The sequence below is a fragment of the Theropithecus gelada genome, chromosome 12, assembly GCF_003255815.1.
Source record: "Theropithecus gelada isolate Dixy chromosome 12, Tgel_1.0, whole genome shotgun sequence".
In the NCBI taxonomy this organism is placed as follows: domain Eukaryota; kingdom Metazoa; phylum Chordata; class Mammalia; order Primates; family Cercopithecidae; genus Theropithecus; species Theropithecus gelada.
Genome location: NC_037680.1, coordinates 77,927,742 through 77,953,519, shown reverse-complemented (window position 1 = coordinate 77,953,519; position 25,778 = coordinate 77,927,742). Strand labels below are relative to the sequence as shown.

At 41.1% G+C, this 25,778-nt stretch overlaps 1 protein-coding gene across 1 annotated transcript in view; it reads left to right on the top strand.

Moving 5' to 3' along the window:
- The first annotated feature begins 412 nt into the window (after positions 1–412).
- Positions 413–25,778, top strand: part of ALS2CR12 (amyotrophic lateral sclerosis 2 chromosome region 12) — a 62,691-nt gene continuing 37,325 nt past the window's right edge. Inside the window, exons 1-7 of the mRNA XM_025404847.1 lie at positions 413–847; positions 6,372–6,531; positions 7,040–7,111; positions 9,517–9,565; positions 11,009–11,142; positions 13,401–13,494; positions 14,025–14,086. Coding sequence (XP_025260632.1) covers positions 6,419–6,531; positions 7,040–7,111; positions 9,517–9,565; positions 11,009–11,142; positions 13,401–13,494; positions 14,025–14,086 — 524 coding nt within the window. The 5' untranslated portion in view covers positions 413–847; positions 6,372–6,418. The remainder of the gene's footprint in view (positions 848–6,371; positions 6,532–7,039; positions 7,112–9,516; positions 9,566–11,008; positions 11,143–13,400; positions 13,495–14,024; positions 14,087–25,778) is intronic.

The following is a 25,778-nucleotide window of genomic DNA, read 5'->3' as shown; positions in this document are numbered from 1 at the left end:
AAAAAAATCTGAAAACCTTGTGACTGAAAAATCCCCCTGCCTTGGGGGATTTTTACTTTCACAGATTTCAAAGCCTTAAACTCAAGGGAAAAATGTGTCTAGAGTTTTAGGTTTCTGTGAGTAGATGACAGAGGAATTAAAAATCCATCACAGATCCTGCCTGGTAACTATTGCCACAGACCAATGAAACCTAAAAGTGCTGTTGAATTCTATTTCCTCTGAAGATATATCTTAAGCGTTTTTGTCCCATGGCTGATGACGAAAGTGGAAATCCAGTGTTAAAAGTATGAACTCTTTGCTGTTGAGGGTGGTCACTGATTTAGGTATTGGAGAATTTAATTGGCTGTTTCTCCCAACCTTCTCTCTTGAAGAAAAGAGCCCTGAGCCAATGAGGAGCTATTGTTCTGTGTCCATAGCAACAATATAAACAAACTTTGGCCTGCCATCTCCCAAGGGCAAACCTCACAACTCAGGCCCAAGTCACTGGAATCTGAATGGAGGGGTGACCTCCTCCTCTAGTTTAATTTCATTGCAATACTGAGAAACGTGAACTGTTTTGTCTTTAGAAGGGAAATTCATGTTTGTGCCAGGCCAGCCTTTGTAAAAGCCTTTGATTGGATTCACTAGAAGTCTGTCTTCCCACACTACATATACTGTGAATTTTCTGCTTCGGCATTTCAACCACTTGGAATGGCCACTAAAGTCTTGAGTTCTGGAACCTCTGGATTTGATCTAAAGTAAACTCTGATTCTGTGTTGATGGGGAACCATTTCTCTCTAACATTGTGATTTCTTTAAGATGCTTGACTCGGGCCACATGAGAATAACAGATCTTTGGGCAGTCCAAGGTAAGCTCTTTGGAAAAGATGTTTTATATTATTTTTTCTACTGATTATTAATACTAACCAGTAACTTCTCTGAAGCCTCTGCCGGCTCACTGGTGACTATTGTTAGGGCGAGCCTCAGGTAAAATCATCAGGGAGAAGTGCAAGAAAGGAAAAAAAGAGGGAGAAAGAATCCTTACACACACTCACACATCCCTCGATGATTAGAGCTATTCGATGTCAAGCCACTGTAAATGCAGATCTATCCGTGATGACGTGGAAATATCTACTAGATATCCTGTTACATAAAAAGAACAAGATGCAACATCATGTGCAAAGTATGCTCTCATTTAGGCAAATCATTTTTTAAAAATCTATTATGCTTCTCTACAGGTTAAGTTCTATATGCAAGACATGTAAGATTATATGCATTTCTGGAAGGATGCCCCCAAAATCTGTTAGAAGTGGTTCCCACTTAAGAAGCTATGAGAAGTCAAGGACTGATTTTAGCTACTGAAATATTAAAATACTGCCACACAGGCTGGGAATGGTGGCTCACACCTGTAATCCCAGCACTTTGGGAGGCCGAGGTGAGTGGATCACCTGAAGTCAGGAGTTTGAGACCAGCCTGGCCAATATGGTGAAACCCCATCTTTACAAAAATACAAAAATTAGCCAGGCGTGGTGGCGGGTGCCTGTAATCCCAGCTACTGGGGAAGCTGAGGTAGGAGAATCGCTTGAACCTCGGAGGTAGAGGTTGCAGTGAGCCGAGAACCTGCCATTGCACTCCAGCCTAGGCAACAAGGGCAAAACTCTGTCTCAAAATAATAATAATAATAATAAATAAAATACTGCCATATTGATTGGTAGATGACCATTGTCCAAGCCCCTTGCATGTCCTCCTTGCCACCTTGGTTGTCCCAACTCTTCCCTGGCACCCCCAGACCACCTCATGATTGAGCAGCTAAGGACTTAATGCATGGCATGGAGGTGGGAGTGAGATCCCCCAGGACCCTGTTCCAACCCTGGTTGATTATTCAATAGCCTTGTCGTACTGGTTGTTAAATATTTTGAGTATCATTCCTATGGGTGTTCAAAGAGAAAGGCCTTTATTTTTATTTTATTTATTTATTTTTTTAGAGACAGGGTCTTGTGCTGTCACCCAGGCTGAAACGCAGTGGTGTGATCATAGCTCACTGCAACCTCAAACTCCTGGCCTTAAGTGATCCTCCCACGCCATCTGCCAAGTAGCTGGGACTACAGGCACACTCCACCACACTAAGCTATTTTTAAAATTTTTTGTAGATGCAGAGTCTCAATATGTTGCCCAGGCAGGTCTCAAGCTCCTAACCTCAAGCGACTCTCGCACCTCAGTCTCCCAAAGTGTTGGGATTACAGACATGTGCCACCACAACTATGAGGCCATTTTTTTTTTTCTTAAGAGCAAAAGAATAGATACCAAGACATCATTTATCATGGGGAAGAAGAAAAGGAAACAACCACACATTCATCAAAGATCATTGAAAATCTATGTAAAACTCCACTGAGTGATTGTATCACCCATACAATTTACCTCTGCTTTCTGGCTTTTGAATGCAAACGTTTAATATTATTTATAATATGGTAACAATGATTACAACATTTTGGCAGTTTCATCTGTGAATCTCTTTTCTCTTTGTTTTTGTTTTTTGTTCTATTTATTTATTTATTGAGACAAAGTCTTGTTCTGTCACCCAGGCTGGAATGCAGTGGCAAGATCTCGACTCACTGCAACCTCCACCTCATGGGTTCAAGTGATTCTCCTGCCTCAGCCTCCCGAGTAGCTGGGATTACAGGCGTGTGCCACCACACCCGGCTAATTTTTGTGTTTTTAGTAGAGACAGAGTTTCGCCATGTTGACTAGGCTGGTCTTGAACGCCTGACCTCAAGTGATCCACTTGCCTCGGCCTCCCAAAGTGCTGGAATTACAGGCATGAGCCACCGCACTGTCTTTTTCCTCTTTGTTGAGCTGGCTCCAACCACCGTGATGAGCTGATTACAACCATCAAGTTTACTAGTCAGCTAAGAAATATGCATCAAATGCCCATTGTGGACAAGCCACTTCGCAAGGCTTAGTGGAGGTATTGAGGCACAAAGAGCTCTCCATAGTGGAGTCCTGGCCTTCAAGAAGAGAGAAGGCAGTTGCTAGAAGTGGGCCTGCCTTAACCTCTCACTTCCTGCCCCATGGACTCCTGCTAAATCTCCTAAGTTCAGAATTCTCCCCTTTCCTACAGGAAGCAGATAGAAGGTTCGAAGCAGAAGCAGAGCTTCTTTTTTGCTACTGTGGCAGCCTCCTTTCAGACTCTCACCTGAATTCTAGCCCCTTGTAGCATCATCTTCCTACCTGGGCACTCAATCCCATCTGCTTCTCTGACCTCATCTCCTTGACTTGTCCCTGACAGGCCCCCAAACACAGTGGAGTGTGGACAGTTATAAATGGCGGCCCTGTCACCTGCTCTTTAGGCCTTCGCTGTTCAGCCAGTCTCCTGGACTCCTTTCTAGCCCTGACATCTATTGCAGAAGATCCCCTAGTCCCAGGCCTCTGACCCAGCCAACCCCTGCACACTCTGCCTTTATTCCAAGGCCAGGTCTGTTGCCTTCACTCCACTGCTCACTTAGCTGTCTTTCTGCCAACTCCTCTACTGACTGCAAGCTCCCTGAGGGCAAAATCCAGCCAGCATCTAGCACAGTACTCACAGCACGAGGCTCTAAAGATTTGTGCTGTTAAAGGAGCAGTTACCAGTGGGTGAGTAGTCACTTCATTTCTTTGAGTTTTAGTATCTTCATATGGAAAACAGATTCAACCTTAAGGTCCTCTCTAGCTCTTAAGGTCATTAGACACCATCAGTGGATTTCTCAAGCATCAGTCATGTTGGAGAAAAAGGTTGATTTCATTTTTTCGACTGGTTCTTAAGCAAATGTATTCCAGTATAATATTGAAAACTAATCATAGACTTAGACATTTGAGTTAAATCTGTTATCATTTTAATGCTTCTGTTGGGCTATTGATTCTTATAACATTTTTGGCATTTGTTTTTATTACTAATGAAATATCCACTGACATGGCCTGGCACAGTGGCTCATGCCTGTAATCCCAGCACTTGGGAGGCCGAGGCAGGAGGATCACTTGAGGCCAGGAGTTCGAGATCAGCCTGGCCAACATGGCAAAACCCAGTCTCTACTAAAAATACAAAAATTGGCCAGGCATACTGGTGGGCACTTGTAGGAGGCTGGAGGCCTCCACCTACAGGAGGTTGAGGGAGGAGAATCACTTGAACCCAGGAAGCAGAGGTTGTAGTGAGCCAAGATTGTACCACTGCACTCCAGCCTGGGTGACAGAGCAAGACTCTGAAAAGAAAAAAGAAAAGAAGAAAAGAAAAGAGAAAAGAAATATCCACTGACATCATTTAAAAATAAAATAATGTTAAAAATTCATTAAGGAAAAGTCTCAATTTCTGCCCCACCCCCAACCTGTCAGTTCTACTTCTCAATGTGTTCCTAGAGGCAATTATTTTCAACTCTGTTATCTATTTCTTTGGAATTTTACCTCATACTTGCAAATAATTTGTCTGTGCTCCATATGTTAATTTTTCTTTCTGGTACATCAGATGAGGATTTGGCTCTTACACATCCCCATTCCGCTCATTCTTCCCGTGTAGTCACAATTCACTTTTTGGCTAAGTCAATGTTAAGTATTTACATTTGATACATATGAGTGTGTGCCATACTATGATTATGTTTACTTTGTCATTCAATATTTTTTAGCTTGGAGTAATTGCACATTTTATTTTCTTAGGTTTCTATGTTTGTATTGCCAATCCCGCACCTACACTCCCAAATGCTCTGGTTCTGATTGCTCTGTAACGAAGTTACCACAAATTTAGTGGCTTCAAACAACACCAATTTATTATCTTACAGTTTTGAAAGTCAAAGCCCAAAATGAGTCTCAATGAGCTAAAATCAAGAGGTCAGCAGAGCTGCATTCCTTCCGGAGGCTCCAGGGAGGAATTTTGTTCCTTGCCTTTTCCAGCATCTGGACGCTGCCCCAATTCCTTGGCTCCCAGACCTTTTCCTCAATCACTCCTACCTCTTCCTCCATTATCACATCTTCTCTGACTGATAATTCAGGTTAATCTCTGTATCTCAAGATCTTTCATTTAACCACAGCTGCTTTTGCCATGTAAGGTAACATAGTCACACTTTCCAGAGATTAGGACATGCGGTGTAGGGAAAGGGACAGTATTCATCCTACCATGTGCTCCTACAGATCTACCAGCTGCCTGTCAATATCGTCAGGTAATCTACCAGTTCCAAGTCCTGCACCCTCTGGGACCTCTGATGAGTGAATTGGCTCCATCTTGTTCATACTCTGTCTTTGCAGGCACATAGGCTGTAGTGAGCTATGGTGAGAGCCCTAGTTATGATGCCAAACATGTAGGGACATCCCTTGTGCAATCTTCTCTCCTCTCCCATTTTCTTGCTCTTATGGAATTAAATCTCTTTTAATGCTGTACTCTAATTTTAGTTGGATTCTGGAAAAGAAAGATAAGCCAGTGTGGTCAAGCCACCATGTTTATCTGATAGTTGTCTTTCATCAAGACTCTCATAATAGGGGTTTTGTTTTCATGGAGCCAGGGAAGGAGTTTCCACTCTGTAATTCAAAGAGGTGACCAGGAATGAGAAACGAGGAGATTCAGTTGCATTGTAGCTCAGGCAGCAGAACTGATTTTCCAGGAAGTTCTGTGCCAAACTTGCTGTGGGAATTTCTCTTCCCTTCAGTGAGAACTGGCGTGGCCTGCTGGAAAGGAAGGAGCTTGGGAGTCAAGGAGATTTGTGTTTGTTTCCAGCTCTGCAACTTCCTGCCACTGTGACTTCTCTGAGTCTCAGTAGCCTTATCTGTAGTATCAGCATAACAATAATTGAACGGTTTTACCTGGCTCACAGCAAGGACTCAGTTATGGCAAATTTTATTTTATTTTATTTTATTTTTGTTTTATTTTATTTTTATCTTATTTTTTGCGAGGAAGTCTCACTCTCCACCCAGGCTGGAGTGCAGTGGCACAGTCTTGGCTCACTGCAACCTCTGCCTCCCAGGTTCAAGCAATCCTCCCACCTCAGCCTCCTGAGTGGCTGGGATTATAGGTGTGTACCACCATGCCCAGCTAATTTTTGTATTATTAGTAGAGACGGGGTTTCATCATGTTGGCCAGGCTGGTCTCAAACTCCTGACCTCAAGTGATCCATCCACCTCGGCCCCCCAAAGTGCTGGGATTACAGGCATGAGCCACCGTGCCTGGCCAGTTATGGCAAAGTTTAAATTGCTTTCAAGTCAAGTCTACTGAGTTGAAAGGGATGAGCTATTAACCTATAGCCAAGACCCTGCACCAGATCAACAGCTTCTGGAGTCTACCATTGTTCTTTGGGTCCTCCCTGGGTTCTTCCCAATTTGTCTGTATTTTTGCTTTGATTCTAAATGGTTTAACTTTCTGCTGTTGTTTTTCGATTTCAGCAAGAGCCTCCTGATCTAGCAGCCAAGACTGCCGCTGACCTTTGGCCATGTACCCCAACCCTCTCATCTATTGCACCTGCTGGGACCCCTGGAACTTGGGACCACGGAAGCTAATCAAGACCCCTCAACTACCACACAAGAACTCCACAGGGAGGTCCAAGTAAGAATTATCTGGGATGGGGTAGGCACAGGGACCTTGGGATCCATTTGTAGCCTCATTTCTTTCACAAGTTTTCTAAAACAGCAAGTGTGGCAGCAAAATCCCAGGTGGGCCAGAAAGCCTTGCTTTCTGCAGCTTCCCTGCCAGCTGGTTGGCTGCACCCTCATCTTGCCAGCCCTGCCTGGGATTTGTGCCATTTTAAATGAGGAAGTCTCAGTGTTGGTGCAAAGGCAAAGTACGGCTTCCAACCAAAGGGCCTTGATGGCAGCTGCCCCCTCCATGTGGGATAAAGAGCTTTGGGAAATGGGGGACAAACTCTTCCTGGGACAGTGAACAACTGCCAGGGCCTTGGGCCTGAGTTTTAAAGGCCTCAGATTTTAAAGATTCCAGCTGTCAGATCATGCATTCCAATTTTGGGTCACTATAATGATGTACTTAATCTGGGAGTGTTAAAAAGGGTTTCCGAATTTCCAACTTTTTTGTTTTAATTATTGTTTTTCACTTTCAGGCTAACTCCTCTTCTACCAGCTCCAAAAAATCACAATTACCTCCAACCAACAAAACCTGTTGTTTCCCCAAAGTAAGTATTGTTTTGTTTTGTTTTCTGTTTTTGAGATGGAGTCTCACTCTGTTGCCCAGGCTGGAGTGCAGTGGCGCAACCTCAGTGGCTCACTGCAACCTCCACTTCCCAGTCTCAAGAGATTCTCCTGCCTCAGTGTCTCGACTAGCTGGGACTACAGGTGTGCGAGTCACCATGCCCAGCTACTTTTTTGTATTTTAATAGAGACGGGGTTTCACCACGCTGCCTAGGGTGGTCTTGAACTCCTGAACTCAAGCGATCCACCCGCCTCGGCCTCCCAAAGTATTGGGATTACAGGCGTGAGCCACTGCTCCCAGCAGTTTGTTTGTTTGAGATGGAGTCTTGCTGTGTCACCCAGGCTGGACCACAGCGGTGCCATCTTGGCTCAATCCAACCTCCACCTCCCTGGTTCAAACGATTCTCCTGCCTTAGCCTCCTGAGTAGCTGGGATTACAGGCACCCATCACCATGCCCAGGTAATTTTTGTATTTGTGGTAACAACGGGGTTTCACTGTGTTGGCCAGGCTGGTCTTGAACTTCTGACCTTAAGTGATCAGCCCTCCTCGACCTTCAAATTGCTGGGATTACAGTCGTGAGCCACTGCTCCTGGCCTTAAGTATTTGTATGTCCGTGAGGCAGAAATGGTTTAAGGCATGTGAATAAAATAATCTCCCTCCCACCTGGCCTGACTTGAACTAATTGATGCCAGGGATATTAGAGAATTGCCAGAATCCACCTTGATTTCTCGCAAACCTCAGATCCTACATGTAGATTTTGGGGTCCTCTGCATCCACAGCTTCCAAAGTCATTGCATCATTTGATTCAAAGTCACTGTATCAACTGCTCTCCACAGGGGTGCCCTCAATAGCTCTTTTCTGCCCTCGAGCCCAAAGCTTGATACGCCCTTTTGTCACAGAGCCTTGACCCTCCCATGCATTTAGGGTGGTGACCCACTCTTTAGCTGATTACTTTCCTGTGTCTAAGATTTTCTGTGGGTTGCATCTTGGTTTTAATCACAAATTAAAATTTTTACTCACATTTTACAAGCTTAGAAATGTATCTTAGTTTTAGGTCTTTGTATGAATCTTTGTATTCCATTAATTTTTGGAAAATATTTATTGAACACCTATTATTTATTAGGCACTGTTTCAGGTGCTGGGAAAACAGCCAGAAACACAATAAAGTCTCCACTCTCCTGGCACTTATCTTCTAGTGAGGGAGGGGAAGAGGACCATAAACTAGTTATTACATCTGAGGTTGGCAAGTGCTACATAGAAAAACAATGCAGGCAAAGTGGGAGGGGCTGTGAGGGTGGGGATACTTTATGTAGGGAGGTCGGGCGAGTCCCTGTGTAAAGGGGACAGAAGGAGCCTTGATGATGCCTGGGGCAAGCACTCTTGGCAGAGGGACCAGCAAGTCCAAAGGTCCTGGGGTGGGAACTTGCTTGGCATGTCTGACCTCTTCCAGGAAGGCAGAGGCCAGTGTGGCATGAGCGGAGCAAGTGAGCAGGGAGTGGTGGGAGATGAGCTCAAAGCAGATAACGAGGTGATGGGTGTGGTGGGCAGGACAGTGACCCCCTCCCAAGGACGTCTACACCCTAACACCCAGAGACTGCAAATATGTTGTTACTTGCCAAAGAGGAATTAAGGCTGCAGATGGAATTAAGGTTGCTAATCAGCTGACCTTGAGTTGGAGAGATTATCCTGGATTATCCCAGACCCCATGTAATCACAAAGGTCCTTCTTTGTACGTGAAAGAGGAGGTCAGCGTGTCAGAGTCAAAGAAGGAGCTGTGACAACAGAAGCAGAGGTCAGAGCGATGCAATTGCTGCTGGCTTTGGAGATGGAGGGAAAGGTCACCGTGAACATATACACATATATGGTATTCATTTTTTATATAGTACATATAAAGATTTGAATGAAAAACAAGTTTAACTTCAATGTTTGTATCTTAATGGGATTCATTTCATTATCTGGAACATTTGTTTATATAGAATGTTTCATTCTCCAATAAAGAGAGTTCCTTACAGTTCCCTGAACTGAGTGTGTGTGTGCCCGTGTGTGTGTAAGCGGGTGGCGAGGGGTGTCACCTGACTCACAAAGCCTTGACTCAGGGAGAATATGTAAGGGTCCCTCTAGCTGGTTTATGCTCCTCCAAAACAGAAGTTGCCCCAACATCATAGGACAACTCTTTTGCCTCCTTGGGCAGGACCTTTTCATGAGCGCTCCCACTTTGGGGCCCTCAGGAGCCCGGCTTCAGTGAGTTCCCCAACTATCCTAGGGATCCCCTAAGAAGGTCAGGTCAGAGAGCAGAAGTCAGATGGTGGCGGCCTCAGGGTTCAGCTCCTAAGCTTTGAACTTCTCTTTGCTGTCTGGTTGCTTTCTGAGCATGTCTTTCTCTTGCAGAAAGAAAATCCATGCAGCAAGGCGAGAAGAGAGCAATAAATCATTTTATGTGAGTAAAGGCAGGAAGAGGGCGGTGGGACTAAAATGTATTGAGCGCCTACCATGTGCAAGCGTGGGCCTTTTACATTTTTATACTTACCTTGTTGAATCTTCACAAAGATCCTGGGAGGAGGTGCTGTTATTATTGCATATTGTGCATGGCAGATAAGTGGAAGAACCACGACTTGAACTCAGCTCAGCCAGATTCCAGAGTGGGCATTTAATTGCCACTCTCTCCTGCTTGCACAAGGCAAACAGAGTGTCCCAGGGAAACTGGACATGACAGCTAGTCCAGGCCAGTGAACAGCTCATGCCCAGATGCAGGAAGCCCTCTGCTGACCTTGGGAAGTCACGAATGCTGGGGAGAGGCAGCCGGGACCCTTCAGGGGAGCAGGGGCGGGAGGGCACTAGAGAAGGTCATGGGAACCAAACTCTAAGGATCTTGGTGCCTACCTGGGAATGTGGGCCTGACCCTTCTGGTGTCTGGGAGCCTTTACTGGTCTGACACAGGCACAGGACCAAGTAAGAGTTACATTTCAGAAGAAGCAGTCTCTGGTGGGATATAATTGATACATTTTACTGTATTCTGTGTTTATCTAGGTTTTTTTGTTTGTTTGTTTGTTTTTAAATACCATGCAGTCCTTTAATGGTTAGGGAAAAAATGTACAAGCAAAAATATAATTGCCTTCTAGGTGGAGAGGATGAACTGTTGGGGAGCAAGAGTGAAGGCAGAGAAGCCAGAGTCCAAGAGAAAGATGGTGGTGGCCTGGGGCTGTCAGGCAGGGGTGTGGAGAGAGGAGGGTGATTCAGAGAGACATGAGGGGGTGACAACAGCAGGGCTCAAGGGGCTGCAGCGTGTGCTGTGCAGCTCTCAGAGCCCCAGGGCTTGCCCTGGTCCAGGCCAGCGGAGGCCCTGCCCAGGTTTCTGACTTGGCATCTAATGGGAGAAGGAGGAGGAAATGACATTTTGTTTGCAACGATCCTAGTCATTTTCTCATATGTTGTTTTGTTTTTCCCTCACAAAAGCCATTTGAGAAGGAGTTATTAACCCCACTTTCTGATGAGAAAACTGAGGCACAGAGATGCTGGATGGCTATTGTCTGGTGGCAGAGCCAAGATTTACTCAGGCCTCTGTGATTCCAAAACCTGAGCAGTTGCCGCATGCCCACCTCCAGCCACAAGGGTGAACACAAGTGGGGGGGCAGGGGCATCAATGGCTTGGTGTGGCACAGAGCTTGAGAGGCCCCTAGGGACACCCAGGAGCCTACTAAGCGTCAGGTTTGAGTCTCAGAGATGTGAGGATGAGCTACAATGGGTGAAGGGCCCAGAAGGGCGTGGGCTCTGGAGTCCCAGGTCCCTGTTTTTAAGATGTCAGTGAGGCAATAGGAGAAGATTTGGAGAAATCTCAGCACTCCAAGTCTGCCATTTTATCCTACTTTCCCTTGATGCCTAGGAAGTGATCAACGTGTCACCTGGCTATCAACTTGTTCGGAATCGGGAACAGATTTCTGTCACCTTAGGGGATGAGATGTTTGATGGGAAAAAGCGGTGGGAATCGGAGATCCCGAACAAAGACAGATTTTCCAGGTAATGCTGTTGAACCAACATTCAGCTGCTTGGGGCTACTCCCACCAGCTCAGCCTGGCCTCAGGGATAAGCCAAAGCCACTATGCCCACACCCAGGCCACTGGTGCCTGCTCTGGAGGGGCCACAAGGGCACCCCCCTCCTCACCCCTGCTTCCTGATGATGCATCTCTCCACATCTGCCTCTCTTTCCTCTGATCCCATCCGTGAGCAGATCCAAGGGGCAGGATGAAGATTGATTGGGAGTTATGTGATTGATCCCAAAGGACAGCAATTGTTCCTGGGGTGAGGAATAGATAGAAGAGCCATAAATTAGTCTGAATTTGGGGCATGCAAATTAAGTAAAGTGAGGGTTTCTGGGAGGCTGGAATGTACACGGTTTTTTTTTTTGTTTTTTTTGTTTTTTTGAGACAGAGTCTCTCTCTGTCACCCAGGCTGGAGTTTAGTGGCACGATCTCGGCTCACTGCAACCTCTGCCTCCCAGGTTTAAGCAATTCTCATGCCTTAGCCTCTCGAGTAGCTAGGATTACAGGCTTGCACTACCACATCCAGCTAATTTTTATAGTTTTAGTAGAGATGGGATTTCACCATGTTAGCCAGGCTGGTCTCTAACTCCTGACCTCAGGTAGTAATCCTCTGGCCTCAGCCTCCCAAAGTGCTGGGATTATAGGCATGAGCCACCGCGCCCAGCCTCTTTTTCATTATGTCCAAAAATACTACTCAGCTCATGCCCCTGGGAGATGAAGTGTGGAAGGTTCCGGCCTGACTTCATCCCGTTAGCACAGCCATCCTGTCTGTCTTCAGGCCCCACCCACTCTCTGTCCTCCAATGCCATATCAAGTATATCTCCATGTCTTTCTTTTTTCATTAACAGATGCAGATTCATCTCTACATCTTTTCATTCTACCCTTTAATCTCTTATTCATATCTTCTGCTTCCCCGATACCCTGCCCATGTTCAGGCATCTTACTTCTTAACTGCACTACTGATGGCTCTCCAAGTGCCTCTTCCCTCAGGCTTATTTTGCTGTAAGAATTATTTTTTCAACACACAAGTCTAAAAGACCAACAATAGAAAACATACACACACATACACACACACACACACACACACAATCGTCTACCTATCTGCTAGTGTATTGGCAGAATTCAACCAAACTGTTAGCAGTGGTTACATCTGGGAAGGGATTCAGATTGAGGGTGAGTCTGAAGGACCCTCAAGTCCGAATGATGCCATGCCATGGAGTCTCTCTGATCTGACCTGGCCCAGAGGGGCTGGACCCAAGTTCTTGTCTTCCCACCCAGGGGCATTCAGCCTCTGCTTTCTTTTCCCTGCTTATCCATAGCCCTCTGCAGGAAGAGAATGGGGCATGCGCCTATAGTCAAGCTAGCACGACAGCCCACCTCTTGGCCTCACAAGGAAGTTGTCACCCGTTGTGCACAATAAAACATGAAAACGTGTGCTTGTTGTATTCACTGGTAAAGCTGTGAGTGTTGTTTATAGTGAGGATCGTGTTCAAAAGATAGGGGCTCCCTTTTATTCAACTTTCTCATGCCTTTTCTTTCTCATACCCTGGAACTGTCTCCTCCTGTATCCCCTCTCTTGTTTTGTCAGCCCACATTCTCTCTGTGCTCAGTTAGACATGGGAGGTGGTTGACCAAAGAGGTCAAGGCATCTTGCATTGAGGACTTCCTGTCAGCTCCACTGCACATGGCACCACCTGCTGCCTTGTCACTGTAGCCCAACCAGAGTTAAATAATTTACAGATATCATGGCAGCCTTAGACCCAGAAACACAGAAAACTATGACCTGTGCTGAAAGCCACTTCTTAAATCCCCTCTTAGTCCCATCTCTGGCCCAGTCCTTGTATGTGGTTCACAGTCAGCATCAATCCTATTGCACATCTTCTAATTTCCTAATCCCCTGAACTTCATCCTTTGTTTCAACCCTCATCACCAAATCAAGGTCAAACTCTAATAAATTTCTGACATATTCTTATTTTCCTTCTACTCAGTAGGGCACCAAACCATCCTGTTCAAGTCTAGTGAGCTTACCCAAAAGAGTCAGATCTGAGCCTCAACTGCCTTATTGCCAAATGCCTTCTCTAAGACTGTCCCTATCCCTCCACCCCCACCTCATAATGATGGAGCAGGTGCAGGACATGGCCAGCTCTCACCAGGCCAGAGTCAGTCATGCTCAGGGGTCTGAGTGGCATGGAATGGTAGGCTTTGTGGGTGATAGAAGAATTACTTCTCCTACAGGACCAACATCATTTCTGACCTACAAGAGCAAATTTCAGAACTGACAGCAATAATTGAACAAATGAACAGAGACCACCAGTCTGCCCAGAAATTGGTGAGTGACTTTACATTAGCTAACATCTTCATGGGCAAGATAAAATTAATGTTTCACCTGAAAGTGAGCAAATCCTGCCTGCTTGAATGGAATTATACTGTCAACAAGGATTAACACTAGATTTTAAGTTCCTTGAAGGCAAGATCTGAGTCTTAGTCCTCTTTGGCTCTTCCAAGCCAAGCCCTTTGTTCAATAAATGATTGCTCAATTGAATTACATATCCAAAAATCTGAAGGCCATGATGTAACAGAGATGATGGTCTAGCACCGGAGACCAGACCTACCCAAAAAAACCAGTCAGTGAAAGAGATGCACCAACATTATGAACTGAATAAGTAGAAAACAACATAGAGCAAGGCACAAATTGTTCTGTTCCCTTATTAATAATGTGCTCTCTGGCACTGCAGAGCACAGTGGAAGAGGGGTGGGAAGGGGGCCGTGCCCCATGAATTGGAAGGTTTTTCAGAAGGTGCAGATCAGAATGGGACGGGGTCCTCAGTCTTGTGTTGTTGATGCTGATTTTATTTCCAGCTCTCCAATGAAATGGACCTCCGCTGTGCTGAGATGAAGCAGAACTTTGAAAACAAGAACAGGTACACTTTCTGGCATGGACCCTTGTGTGCTGATGGCTCTAAGGCTCCTGCATCCTTTGCAGGATTTCACTGGGTCTTCAGATAGTTCCAAATGGAGTTTGGGGGATGAGGGGTGGGGGAGATGAATAAGACACATGTCTTTGAAGAGCAGGATGGCTTGATTCAAAGCCACTAAAATAAACCACAAAGAAAGTTATTACTGCTTTTGCATTTTATCATCCAATCCTTTCATTTCAATTATAATCTCCCTTTTTGTTAGTTACTGAGAAGAGTCATTTTTGTTCTCTATGAGATTTCTGTGATAAATAACTGTTGTTCTCAGCCAAGTCTCCTCCTCCACCATCTCCTCGTTCTTCTCTTCCTCCTCCTCTTTTTCTTTTTCTCACCTCTACTCTCCCTGGCTGCTAGGTCAGGGACTCAGCAAAATAGGAAGAAAGTATGAGAGAGTCAGGAGCAAAGTCAAATCAAGAGAAAATTAAAAGGAGTCCAAATATAGAGAGATAGAGAATAGAACATGGTTACCATAGTCGGGCAGGAGGAATAAAATGGGGAGATATTAATCAAATGATACAATGTTGCAAATATGTAGGGTGAACAAGTCCAAAAATATAATGTAAAAAGATGAGAGCTATAGTTAATGTATGATATTAAGAATGTTGCTAAATGAGTTTATAGCTGTTCTCACCACAGGGGGAAAATGGTTAACTAAGTGAGCTGATGAATACGTTAATTTGTTCCACTATAGTAACCTTTAACTATATGTTCGTAGTAACCTCCATTATTGTAACCATTTGTGTATATATATACACACACACACACATATAAACTCTACATATATATATGCTTGTGTAGTGTGTGTGTATATATATAGTAAAAATTATGTGTAGTATATAGATACAGTAAGATGGTTACTATAGTAGAGATGCATATATATATGACATATATAGATGAATCTTATGACATCATGTTGTATACCTTAAATATACACAATACGATTTACTTTTTAAAAGAGTTTTATTATGTGTATGGGTGAAGATAATCTTAACATCCCCTTTCAGGCTACTTGCTGCACACCAGAGCAGCCTTAGAAATCCTGGTGGAGAGATAGCACTCTTAGTTGAATCATAGCCATTTATACATTTATTTATCTATAGACTTTACCTGTTAGAGTAGTTTTAGGTTTACAGGAAAAATGAGGAGAAAGTACAGAGAGTTCCTGTGCACCCGTTCCTAATCAAATTCAATCAAATTAAACTCAAAGATGAGTACACCAAGACACATAATAATCGAACTATCAAAAATCAAAGACAAAGCAAAAATTCTGAGAGCTCCAGAAGGTAAGAAACACATCACACACAAAAGAGTGCCATACAATTGTAATTTCTGAACAGAAACCCTGCAGGCCAGGAGTCAGTGTGATGATGTATTAAAGCGCTGAAGGAAAAAACTGCCTACCAAGCAAAGACAGCAAAGCTGTCTTCCCCAGTTGAGGAAGAAATAGAAACTTTCCCAAACAAAAATTAAGGGAGTTCATTACCACTATGCCTGCCTTACAGAAATTGCAAAAGGAAGTTTTAAAAACTGAAACAGAAAGCTGCTGACTAATAACATGAAACATATGAAAGCACAACACTCAATAGTATAACCAAAATAGAGTCATACTCAGAATATTTTAGGACTGTGATGATGGGATGTAAGACAATTTTATCCCAACATGAGGGTAAAAATACAAAACTGTTAATAACTATAGCCAAAATAAATTTTCAAGGATATACATTATAAAATGATATCAATTCTGATATCAAAAACAACATGTTAGGGAGGAAGTAAAACTGTTGAGTCATTGTATGCAATTAAACTTGTTATCAGCTTGAAATAGCTTATTACAAGAGCAAGATATTCTAACTAAGTGTCGTGGTAACCACAAAGAAAAAAATCTTTAGCAGGATTCAAAGCATACACTACAAAAAATATCAAACCACAAAAGAAGAGAGCAAGAGAGGTAGAAAGAATCTACAAAACAACAAAACAAAAATTAACAAAATAGCAGTAGTAAGTCCTTACCTATTAATAATTACCTTGAATGTAAATGGATTAAATTCTCTGATTAAAAAAAATAGAATGGGTGAATGGAGTTTTTAAAAACAAGAACCAACTATATGCTGCCTACAAGAGACTCATGTCACCTGTAAGGCGCATGAGCACCCCTCCCAGGGTCTGAGAGTAAACCCACTAAACCTTCCGCTACCACCATTGCTGGCACCTACCTGCATGCACCACCTATGGGCCTGAGGACAGGACCACCCAACTTCTCATAGCCACTGCCAACACCAGTGAGTACCACTTGGGTCCCAGAGGGTTGTCTCACTATTGCTACTGCCATCAGCCACAGCACACCCATTGCCAATGGGTCTGTGAACCTACCTACCTGCCTAGCCCATAGCTGCCATTCCTGACACCTGAAAAAGCCACTAAAGGCCCAAGAATTGGCCTGCCTGAACCCACTAATACTTAATGCCAGCTTATGCCACCCTGGGGCCCAAAGATAGGCACACTTATAAAACTAGAATAAAACTAGAAATCAATAACAAGAAAAACTTTGGAAACTATACAAATGCATGGAAATTAAACAGCATTCTCCTGAATGACCAATAGAACAATGAAGAAATTAAGATGGAAATAAAAAAAATTTCTTGAAACAAAAAAAATTGAAATACAACATACCAAAGCCTGTGAGATACAGCAAAAGCAGTGCTAAGACAGAAGTTTATAGCAATAAACACCTACATCAAAAAAGTAGAAAGATTTCAAATAAATAGTCTAACAATGCACCTGAAGGAATTGAAAACCAAGCCCAAAATTAGTAGAAGAAAAGAAGTAGTAAGATCAGACCAGAACTAAATGAAATAGAAACTACAAAAACAATACAAAGGGTCAGCAAAAAAAAAAAGTTCTTTAAAAAGATGAATGAAATTGATAAACCACTAGCTAGACTAGCCAAAAAAAGACAAGAGAAGACCCAAATAAAATCAGAAATGAAAAAAGAGACATTACAGCTGATGCCACAGAAATACAAGAAATCATCAGAGACTATTATGAACAACTATAACACTAACAAACTAAAAAACTTAGCAAAAAGAGATAAATTCCTGAAAACGTAAAATCTACCAAGATGAAGCAGGAAGAAATTGAAAATTATTCAAGACCAATAATGAGTAGCAAGGTTGAATCAGTAATAAAAACTCTCCCAACAAAGAAAAGCCCAGGACTAGATGGATTCACTGACAAATTCTACCAAACACACAAAGGAGAACTAATAGCAATCCTCCTCAAACTATTCAAAAAAAAATGAAGAGGAGGGAATTCTCCCTTACTTATTCTGTGAGGCCAGCATTACCTTAATACCAAAGTCAGATGACAATACAACAACAGCCAAAAGAAAACTACGGATCAATATCTCTGATGAACACAGATGCAAAAATCTTCAATGAAATACTAGCAAACCAAATCCAACAATATATCAAAAATATAATATACCATGACCAAGTGGTACTTATAACAGAAATGCAAGGATAGTTCAGCATATGAAAATCAATAAACATGATATCAACATCAACAGAATGAAGGACAAAAATCATGTGATCATCCCAATAGATGCAGAAAAGGCATTTCATAATAGTCAACATTGCTTCATGATTAAAAAAAAAAAAAAAAAACCTTTCAACAAGCTACACATAGAAGAAACATACCTCAACATAACAAAGGCTATATATGACAAATATGCAGCTATCATCATACTGAATAGGGAAAAGCTGAAAACTTTTCCTCTAAGAATTGGAACAAGATAAGGATGCCCACTTTTACCGCTCTTATTCAATATAGTACTGGAAGTCCTAGCCAGAGCAGTCCTGCAATAGAAAGAAAGAAAAGGCATCCAAATCGGAAAAGAGGAAACCAAATGATCTCTCTTTGCAGAAAAGCATGATCTTATATATGAAAATCACAAAAAACTCCATCAAAAAAACTCTTAGAACTAATAAACAAATTCAGTAAAGTTGCAGAATATAAAATCAACATACGAATATCAGTTGCATTTCTGTGCACCAACAATGGAATAGCCAAAAGAGAAATCAATCAGGCAATAACATTTACAGTGACTACAAAGCATAAAGTAAAATATCTAGGAATAAATTTAACCAAAAAGGTGAAAGACCTTTAGAAGGAAGACTACAAAACACAGATATAAGAAACTGAAGATGACACAAACAAATGGAAAGATATTTCATCCGTGCTCATGGACTGGAAGAATTAATGTCACCAAAATGGCCATGCTGCCCAATGCAGTACAGACTCGATGCAATCCCTAAATCACCAATGTCACTTTTCACAGAAACAGAAAAAATAATTCTAAAGTTCATATGGAACAAAAAATGAGCCAGAATAGCCAAAGCAATCCCGTGGGGGGAAAAAAAATCTGGAGTTATCACATTACCTGACATCAAAATATATTACAAGACCAGGCATGGTGACTCACGCCTGTAATCCCAGCACTTTGGGAGGCCAAGGCGAGAGGATGGCTTGTGTCCAAGAGTTTCAGACTAACCTGCACAACATAGCAAGACACCATCTACACAAAAGATTAAAAATTAGCCAGTTACTATGGAATGTGCCTGGAGTCCTAGCTACTTGGGAGGCTGAGGTGGGAGGATCACTTGAGCCCAGATGGTCAAGGCTGCAGTGAGCTATGATCATGCCACTGCACTCCAACTGTACTCATTGATATAGATCAAGGCTATCATAACTGAAATGGCATGGTATTAGTATAAAAATAGACACATAAACATAAAGCATGGAACAGAATAGAGAATCCAGAAATAAATTCATATAATTACAGCCAACTGATCTTTGACAATGCTGTCAAGAACATACACTGGGAACAGGGCACCCTCTTCAATAAATGATACTGGGAAAACTGAATAACCATATGCAGAAGAGTGAAACTAGACCCCTATCTCTCGTCATATACAAAAATGAACTCAAGATGGATTAAAGCCTTAAATGTAAGATCCAAAGCTATAAAACTACTAGAATAAAACATAGGGAGAAGTCTTCATTACATTGGTCTAGGCAAACATTTTATGACTAAGACTTTGAAAGCACAGGCAACAAAAACAAAAAAAGACAAATGGACTATATTAAATTAAAAAGCTTCTACACAGCAAAAGAAACCACCAACAGAGTGAAGAGACATTCTCTTAAATGGGAGAAAATATTTGCAAACTACTCATTTGACAGATGACTCAAACAATCCAACAGTAAAACAAACACAAATTCATTAAAAATGGGCAAAGGACATCAGTAGACATTTATTAAAGGAAGACGTACAAATAGCCAACAAGTATGTGTTCAACATCACTAATCATCAGGGAAATGTAGAGCAAAAACACAAGATATCATCTTACACCAGTGAGAATGGCTATTATAAGAAGACAAAAAATAACACATGTTGACGAAGATGTGGAGAAAAGCGAACTCTTACATACTGTTGGTGGAAATGTAAATTAGTACAGCCATTATGGAAAACAGTATAGAGATTTCTCAAAAAATTAAAAATATGAGCCAGCAATTCAACTACTGGATATTTCTTCAAAGATTGTGGAGAACACGAAATGCTATACACTATTGGTGGGGATGTTAATTAGTTCAGCCACTGTGGAAAGTGGTTTGGAGATTTCTCAAAGAACTTGAGACAGAATTACCATTTGACCCAGTGATCCCATTATTGGGTGTATTATATGCAAAGGAATATAAATCATTCTACCAAAAAGACACATGCATGTGTATGTTCATCACATCACTATTCACAGTAATAAAGATATGGAATCAACCTAGATGCCCATCAGTGGTGGATTGGATAAAGAAAATGTGGTTCCATGTAACACCGTGGAATACTACACAGCCATAAAAAAGAACAAAATCATGTTCTTTGCAGCAGTATGGATGCAGCTGAAGGCCATTATCCTAAGCAAATTACCACAGGAACAGAAAACCAAATGCTGCATATTTTCACTTATAAGTGGGAGCTAAACATTGTGTACAGATGGGTACAAAGAAGGGAGCAATTGATGGTGGGGCCTACTTGAAGGTGGAGGTTGGGAGGACAGTGAGGGTTCAAAAACAACCTATCAGGTACTATGCTCACTACCTGGGCAATGAAATCATTTGTACACCAAACCCCAGTGACATACAATTTACCTGGGCAACGAATATATACATGTACACATACCCCTAAACCTAAAATAAAAATGGAAAAAGAAAAAAATTAGTAGCATTTCTAAACACTAATAGTTAATGATCTAAAAAAGAAATTAAGAAAACAATTCTATTTATACCAGCTTAAAAAATAAGATACCTAGGAATAAATTTAACCAAGGAAGTGAAAGATTTCTACACTGAAAATTATGAAACATCGATAAAAGAAATTGAAGAAGCAGCAAATAAATGGAAAGATATTCCATGTTCATGGATTGGAAGAATTAATATTGTTTAAATGATCATACTACCAAAAGCATTACACAGAGTTAATGCAATCACTATCAAAATACCGAAAATGTTCTTCACAAAAAGAGAAGAAATAATCTTAAAATTCATATGGAACTACAAAGTCCCCAAATAGCCAAAACAATCCTGAGCAAAAATAACAAAGCTAAAGGCACCTGACTTTAAATTATACTACAAAGCTATAGTAACCCAAACAGCATGATACTGGCATAAAAAAACAGACGCGTAGACCAATGGAACAGAACAGAGGCCTGTAAATAAATGTATACACCCATAGCCAACTGATTTTTGACAAAAGTGCCAAGAGCACACACTGGGAAAAAGATAGCCTTTTCAATAAATGGCTTTTAGTCAAATTAAAAGAAGTAGATAAAATGAAGAGAGATCTCAAAGAAACTAATATTACACCTCACAAAACTAGGAAAGAAGAACAAAATAAGCCCAAAGTACGCTGAAGAAAGAAAATAATAGAGATCAAAGCAGAAATAAATGAAATAGAGACTAGAAAAACAACATAAAAATTAATGAAACTAAAAGTTGTTTTTTGAAAAGATAAAAGCAACAAACCTTTAGCTAAACTAAGAAAAAATAGAGAAGACTCAAATAAAATCAGAAATGAAAGAGAAGACATTACAACTGATATGACAAATGCAAAGGATCATAAGAGACTACTGTGAACATTTATATGGCAATGAACTGGATAACCTAGAAGAAACTGATAAATTTCTAGAAACATACAACCTACCAAGACTTAATCATAAAAACAATAGAAAATCTGAACAGACCAATAATGATGATATTGAATAAGTAATAAAAAGCCTACCATCCAAAAAACCCAGACCTGGTGCCTTTACTGCTTAATTCTACCTGCCATTTAAAAAAGAACTAACATCAATTCTTCTCAAATTCTTCCAAAAAATTGAAGAGGTGGAAGGACTTTCACATGACTTTTTTGTTTGTTTGTTTGTTTTAAAGACAGAGTTTTGCTCTTGTTGCCCAGGCTGGAGTGCAATGGCACTATCTCAGCTCACCACAACCACCACCTCCTGGGTTCAAGCGATTCTCCTGCCTCAGCCTCCTGAGTAGCTGGAATTGCAGGCATGCACCACCACGCCTGGCTAATTTTGTATTTTTAGTAGAGACGGTGTTTCTCCATGTTGGTTGCGTTGGTCTTGAACTCCCAACCTCAGGTGATCTGTCTGCCTCGGCCTCCCAAAGCGCTGGGATTACAAGCATGAGCCACCATGCCTGACCCTTTCACACTATTTTTATAAGGCCAGCATTACACTGATACAAAATCAGACAAGAACATTATGAGAAAATAAAATTACAGGCCAAAATCCTTAATGAACATAGATACAAAAATCCTTAATTAAATATTAGCAAACAGAATTCAACAACATATTAAAAGGATCATCCACCATGATCCAGTGAGATTTATCCCCTGGGATGCAAGAATGGTTGAACATATACAAATCAATAAATGTGATACCTCACATTAATAGAATGAAGGACAAAACCATATGATCATCTCATTAGATGCAGAAAAAGCATTTGACAAAATTCAGCATCCTTTTATGATAAAAACTCTCACCAATTTAGTATAGAAAGAATATACCTCAACTCAATAAAGGCCATATATGAGAAGAACACAAGGATGCCCACTCCCACCACTTGTATTCAGCATAGTACTAGAAGTCCTTGCAAGAGCAATTATGCAAGAAAAAGAAATAAAAGGCATCCAAACAAGAGAGAAGGAAGTGAAATTGCCACTGTTTGCTGACATGATCTTACATATAGAAAACCCTACAGTCTTCACCAATAAACTCTTAGAACTAATAGCGAAATACAGTAAAGTTTCAGGGTACAAAACCAACACACAAAAAACAGTAGTATTTCTACATACTAACAACAAATTGTCCAAAAAGGAAATCTAGAGAACAATCTTATTTACAATAGCTACACACACACAAAAAAAGTAGGCATAAATTTAACCAAGTTGATAAAAGACCTGTACACTGAAGACTAGGAAACACTGATGAAATAAAGAAAACACAAATAAATGGAAAGATAACCCAAGTTTATGATTCAGAAGAATTAATATTGTTAAAATACCCACACTACCCAAAGTGATCTACAGATTCAATGCAATCTCTATCAAAATTCCAGTGGCATGTTTCATAGAAATAGAAACAACAATTTTAAAATTCTTATGGAACCACACACACACACACAAAAGCCCAGCAGGCAGTGTGATTAGGAGCCAAAAGAACAAAGCTAGAGACATTACACTACCTGATTTCAAACTATACTATGAAGCTATGGTAATTAAAATAGCATAGTGCTGGCAAAAATAAATAAACACATTGACCAATGAATCCAAACAAAGAGCCCAGAAACCAACCCACACATGTATGTGTGGTCAATTAATTTTCAGCAAAGGTGACAAGAATACACAATAGAAAAAGGATAGTCTGTTAATAAATGGTGTTGGGAAAACTGGACATCCGCATGCAGAAGAATGAAATTGGACCCTTATCTCACATGATATACAAAAATCAACTCAAAATGGATTAAAGACTTAAAAATAAGAATAGAAATTGTAAAGCTACTAGGAAAAAAAGGGGGAAAAACGTTATTACATTTATCTGGGCAATGATTTTTTTGATTTGACCCCAAAAGCACAGGCAACAAAAGCAAAAATAGACAAATGGGATTACATCAAACTAAAAATTTCTGCACAGCAAAGGAAATAATTTACAGTGTGCAGAGATAACCTACAGTTTGGGAGAAAATATTTGAAAGCCATGTGTCTGAAAAGGTATTAATATCCAAAATATAAAAGGAGCTCAAACAATTTGATATCAAGAAAACAAAAAATCCAATTAAAAAATGAGCAAGAGACCTGAATAGACATTTCTCAAAAGAAGACATACAAATGGCCAACAGACATGAAAAAATGCTCAATGTTGCTAATCATTAGGGAAATGCAAATTAAAACCATAGTGTTATTATCTCACATCTGTCAGAATAGCTATTATCAAGAAGATGAAAAATAACAAGTGTTGAAGATGTGGAAAAAAGGGAACACTTAACAAAGTGTTATTGGGATTGTAAATTAGTATGGCCATTATGGAAAATTGTATGGAGGTTGCTCAAAAAACTAAAAATAGAAATGCCATATGATCAAGCAATCCCACTTCTGGGTACTTGCCCAAAATATTTGAAATCAGTTTATTGATATGTCTGTATTCCCATGTTCAATTCAGCACTATTAACAATATCTAAGTTATGGAATCAACTTAAGTGTCCATCAGTTGATAAATGGATAAAGAAAATGTGGTATATACATATAATGGAATACTATTCAGCCTTTGAAAATAAGGAAATTCTGGCATTTGTGACAACATGGATGGAACTGGAGAGCATTATGCTACATAAAATAAACCAGGCACAGGAAGACAAATACCACATGTTCTTACTTATATGTGGGGTCTGAAATAATCAAACTCATAGAAAAAGAGAGTAAAATGGTTAAAGAGGCCAGGGGATGGGGGGTATAGGGAGATGATGGTCAAAGGGTACAAAATCTCAATTAGGCAGGGGAAATATGGGGTTTTCTTAGATCTATTGCAGAGAGTAGTAAATATAGTTAATAACAGAGTATTGGACATTTCAAAATTGCTAAGAATAAATTTCAAATATTCTCATTGAAAAAACTTTTAGGCTGGGCGCAGTGGCTCATGCCTGTAATCTCAGCACTTTGGGAGGCCGAGGCGGGTGGATCACCTGAGGTCACCAGTTCAAGACCAGCCTGGCCAACATGGTGAAAACCCATCTCTACAAAAATATAAAAATTAGTCGGACATGATGGCGGGTGCCTGTAATCCCAGCTACTCGGGAGGCTGAGGTGGGAGAATCGCTCGAGCCCAGGAAGCAAAGGTTGCAGTGAGCCGATATTGCGCCATTGTACTCCAGCCTGAGGGACAAAGCCAGAGACTCCATCTCAAAAAAAAGAAAGAAAAGAAAAAACTTTTAAGTATCTCAGGTGATGATGGTTATGTTAACTAGTTTGGTTTAATTATTCCACATTGTATTCATAAATCATAACATCACTTTTTACCCCATAAATATATATAATTATAAGTTACCAATTTACAAGTAAAAAAAGAAATCCTGGTGGAGAGGCAGCACTCTTAGCTGAGCCGTAAACTTTTATGTATTTATTCATTTATTTATAAACTTTATTTTTTAGAGTAGTTTGGGTTTACAGCAACATTGAGAGGAAAGTATAAAAGATTTCCCATATGCTTACTGCCCCCTCACACACAGCTTCCCCCATTATCAATATCCCTCCCCAAAAGTGGTAACATTTGTTATAATCAATGAACCTGTATTGACACATCATTATCACCCAAAGTCCATAGCTGGTATTAGAGTTCACTCTTGGTGTTGTACATTCAATGAGTTTGGACAAATGTGTAATGACATGTATCCACCATTCTAGTGTCATACAGAATAGTTTCACTACCCTAAAAATCTGCTGCACTCTGCCTATTCATCCCACCTCCTACCCCTAACCTCGGGTAAACAGTGATCTCTTTACTGTCTCCATAGTTTGACCTTTTTCAGAATGTCATATAGTTGGAATGATACCCTATGTAGCCTTTTTAAATTGGCTTCCTTCACTTAGTAATATGCTTTTAAGGTTCCTCCATGTCTTTTCATCAATAGCTTGATAGCTCATGTGGGCTCATTTTAACACTCATCATAAACACTGCCAACATCTCTTCCTGGGATGGAGGCTAGAGAGAATTTGGGTTCTAAAATTATCCTGGGTGCTAATGCAGCCCATAGTTTCCCAAGCAAGCTATAGACAAGATTGTGCTATTAGAGAGCAATCTGTGGTCATGCTGGCTCCATTCAAAACAATGGTTGTAGAAAAGGGTCCCCTCACCCTTTCTGGATAGATGCCAGGATAATGCTTCAGGAAGTGAGGGCCCCAGGCTGAGTATGGTAGCTCACGCCTGTAATCCCAGCACTTTGGGAGTCCAACACAGGAGGATTGCTTGAGTCCAGGAGTACTTCGAAACCAGCCTGGACAACATAGCAAGACCCTGTCCCTACAAAA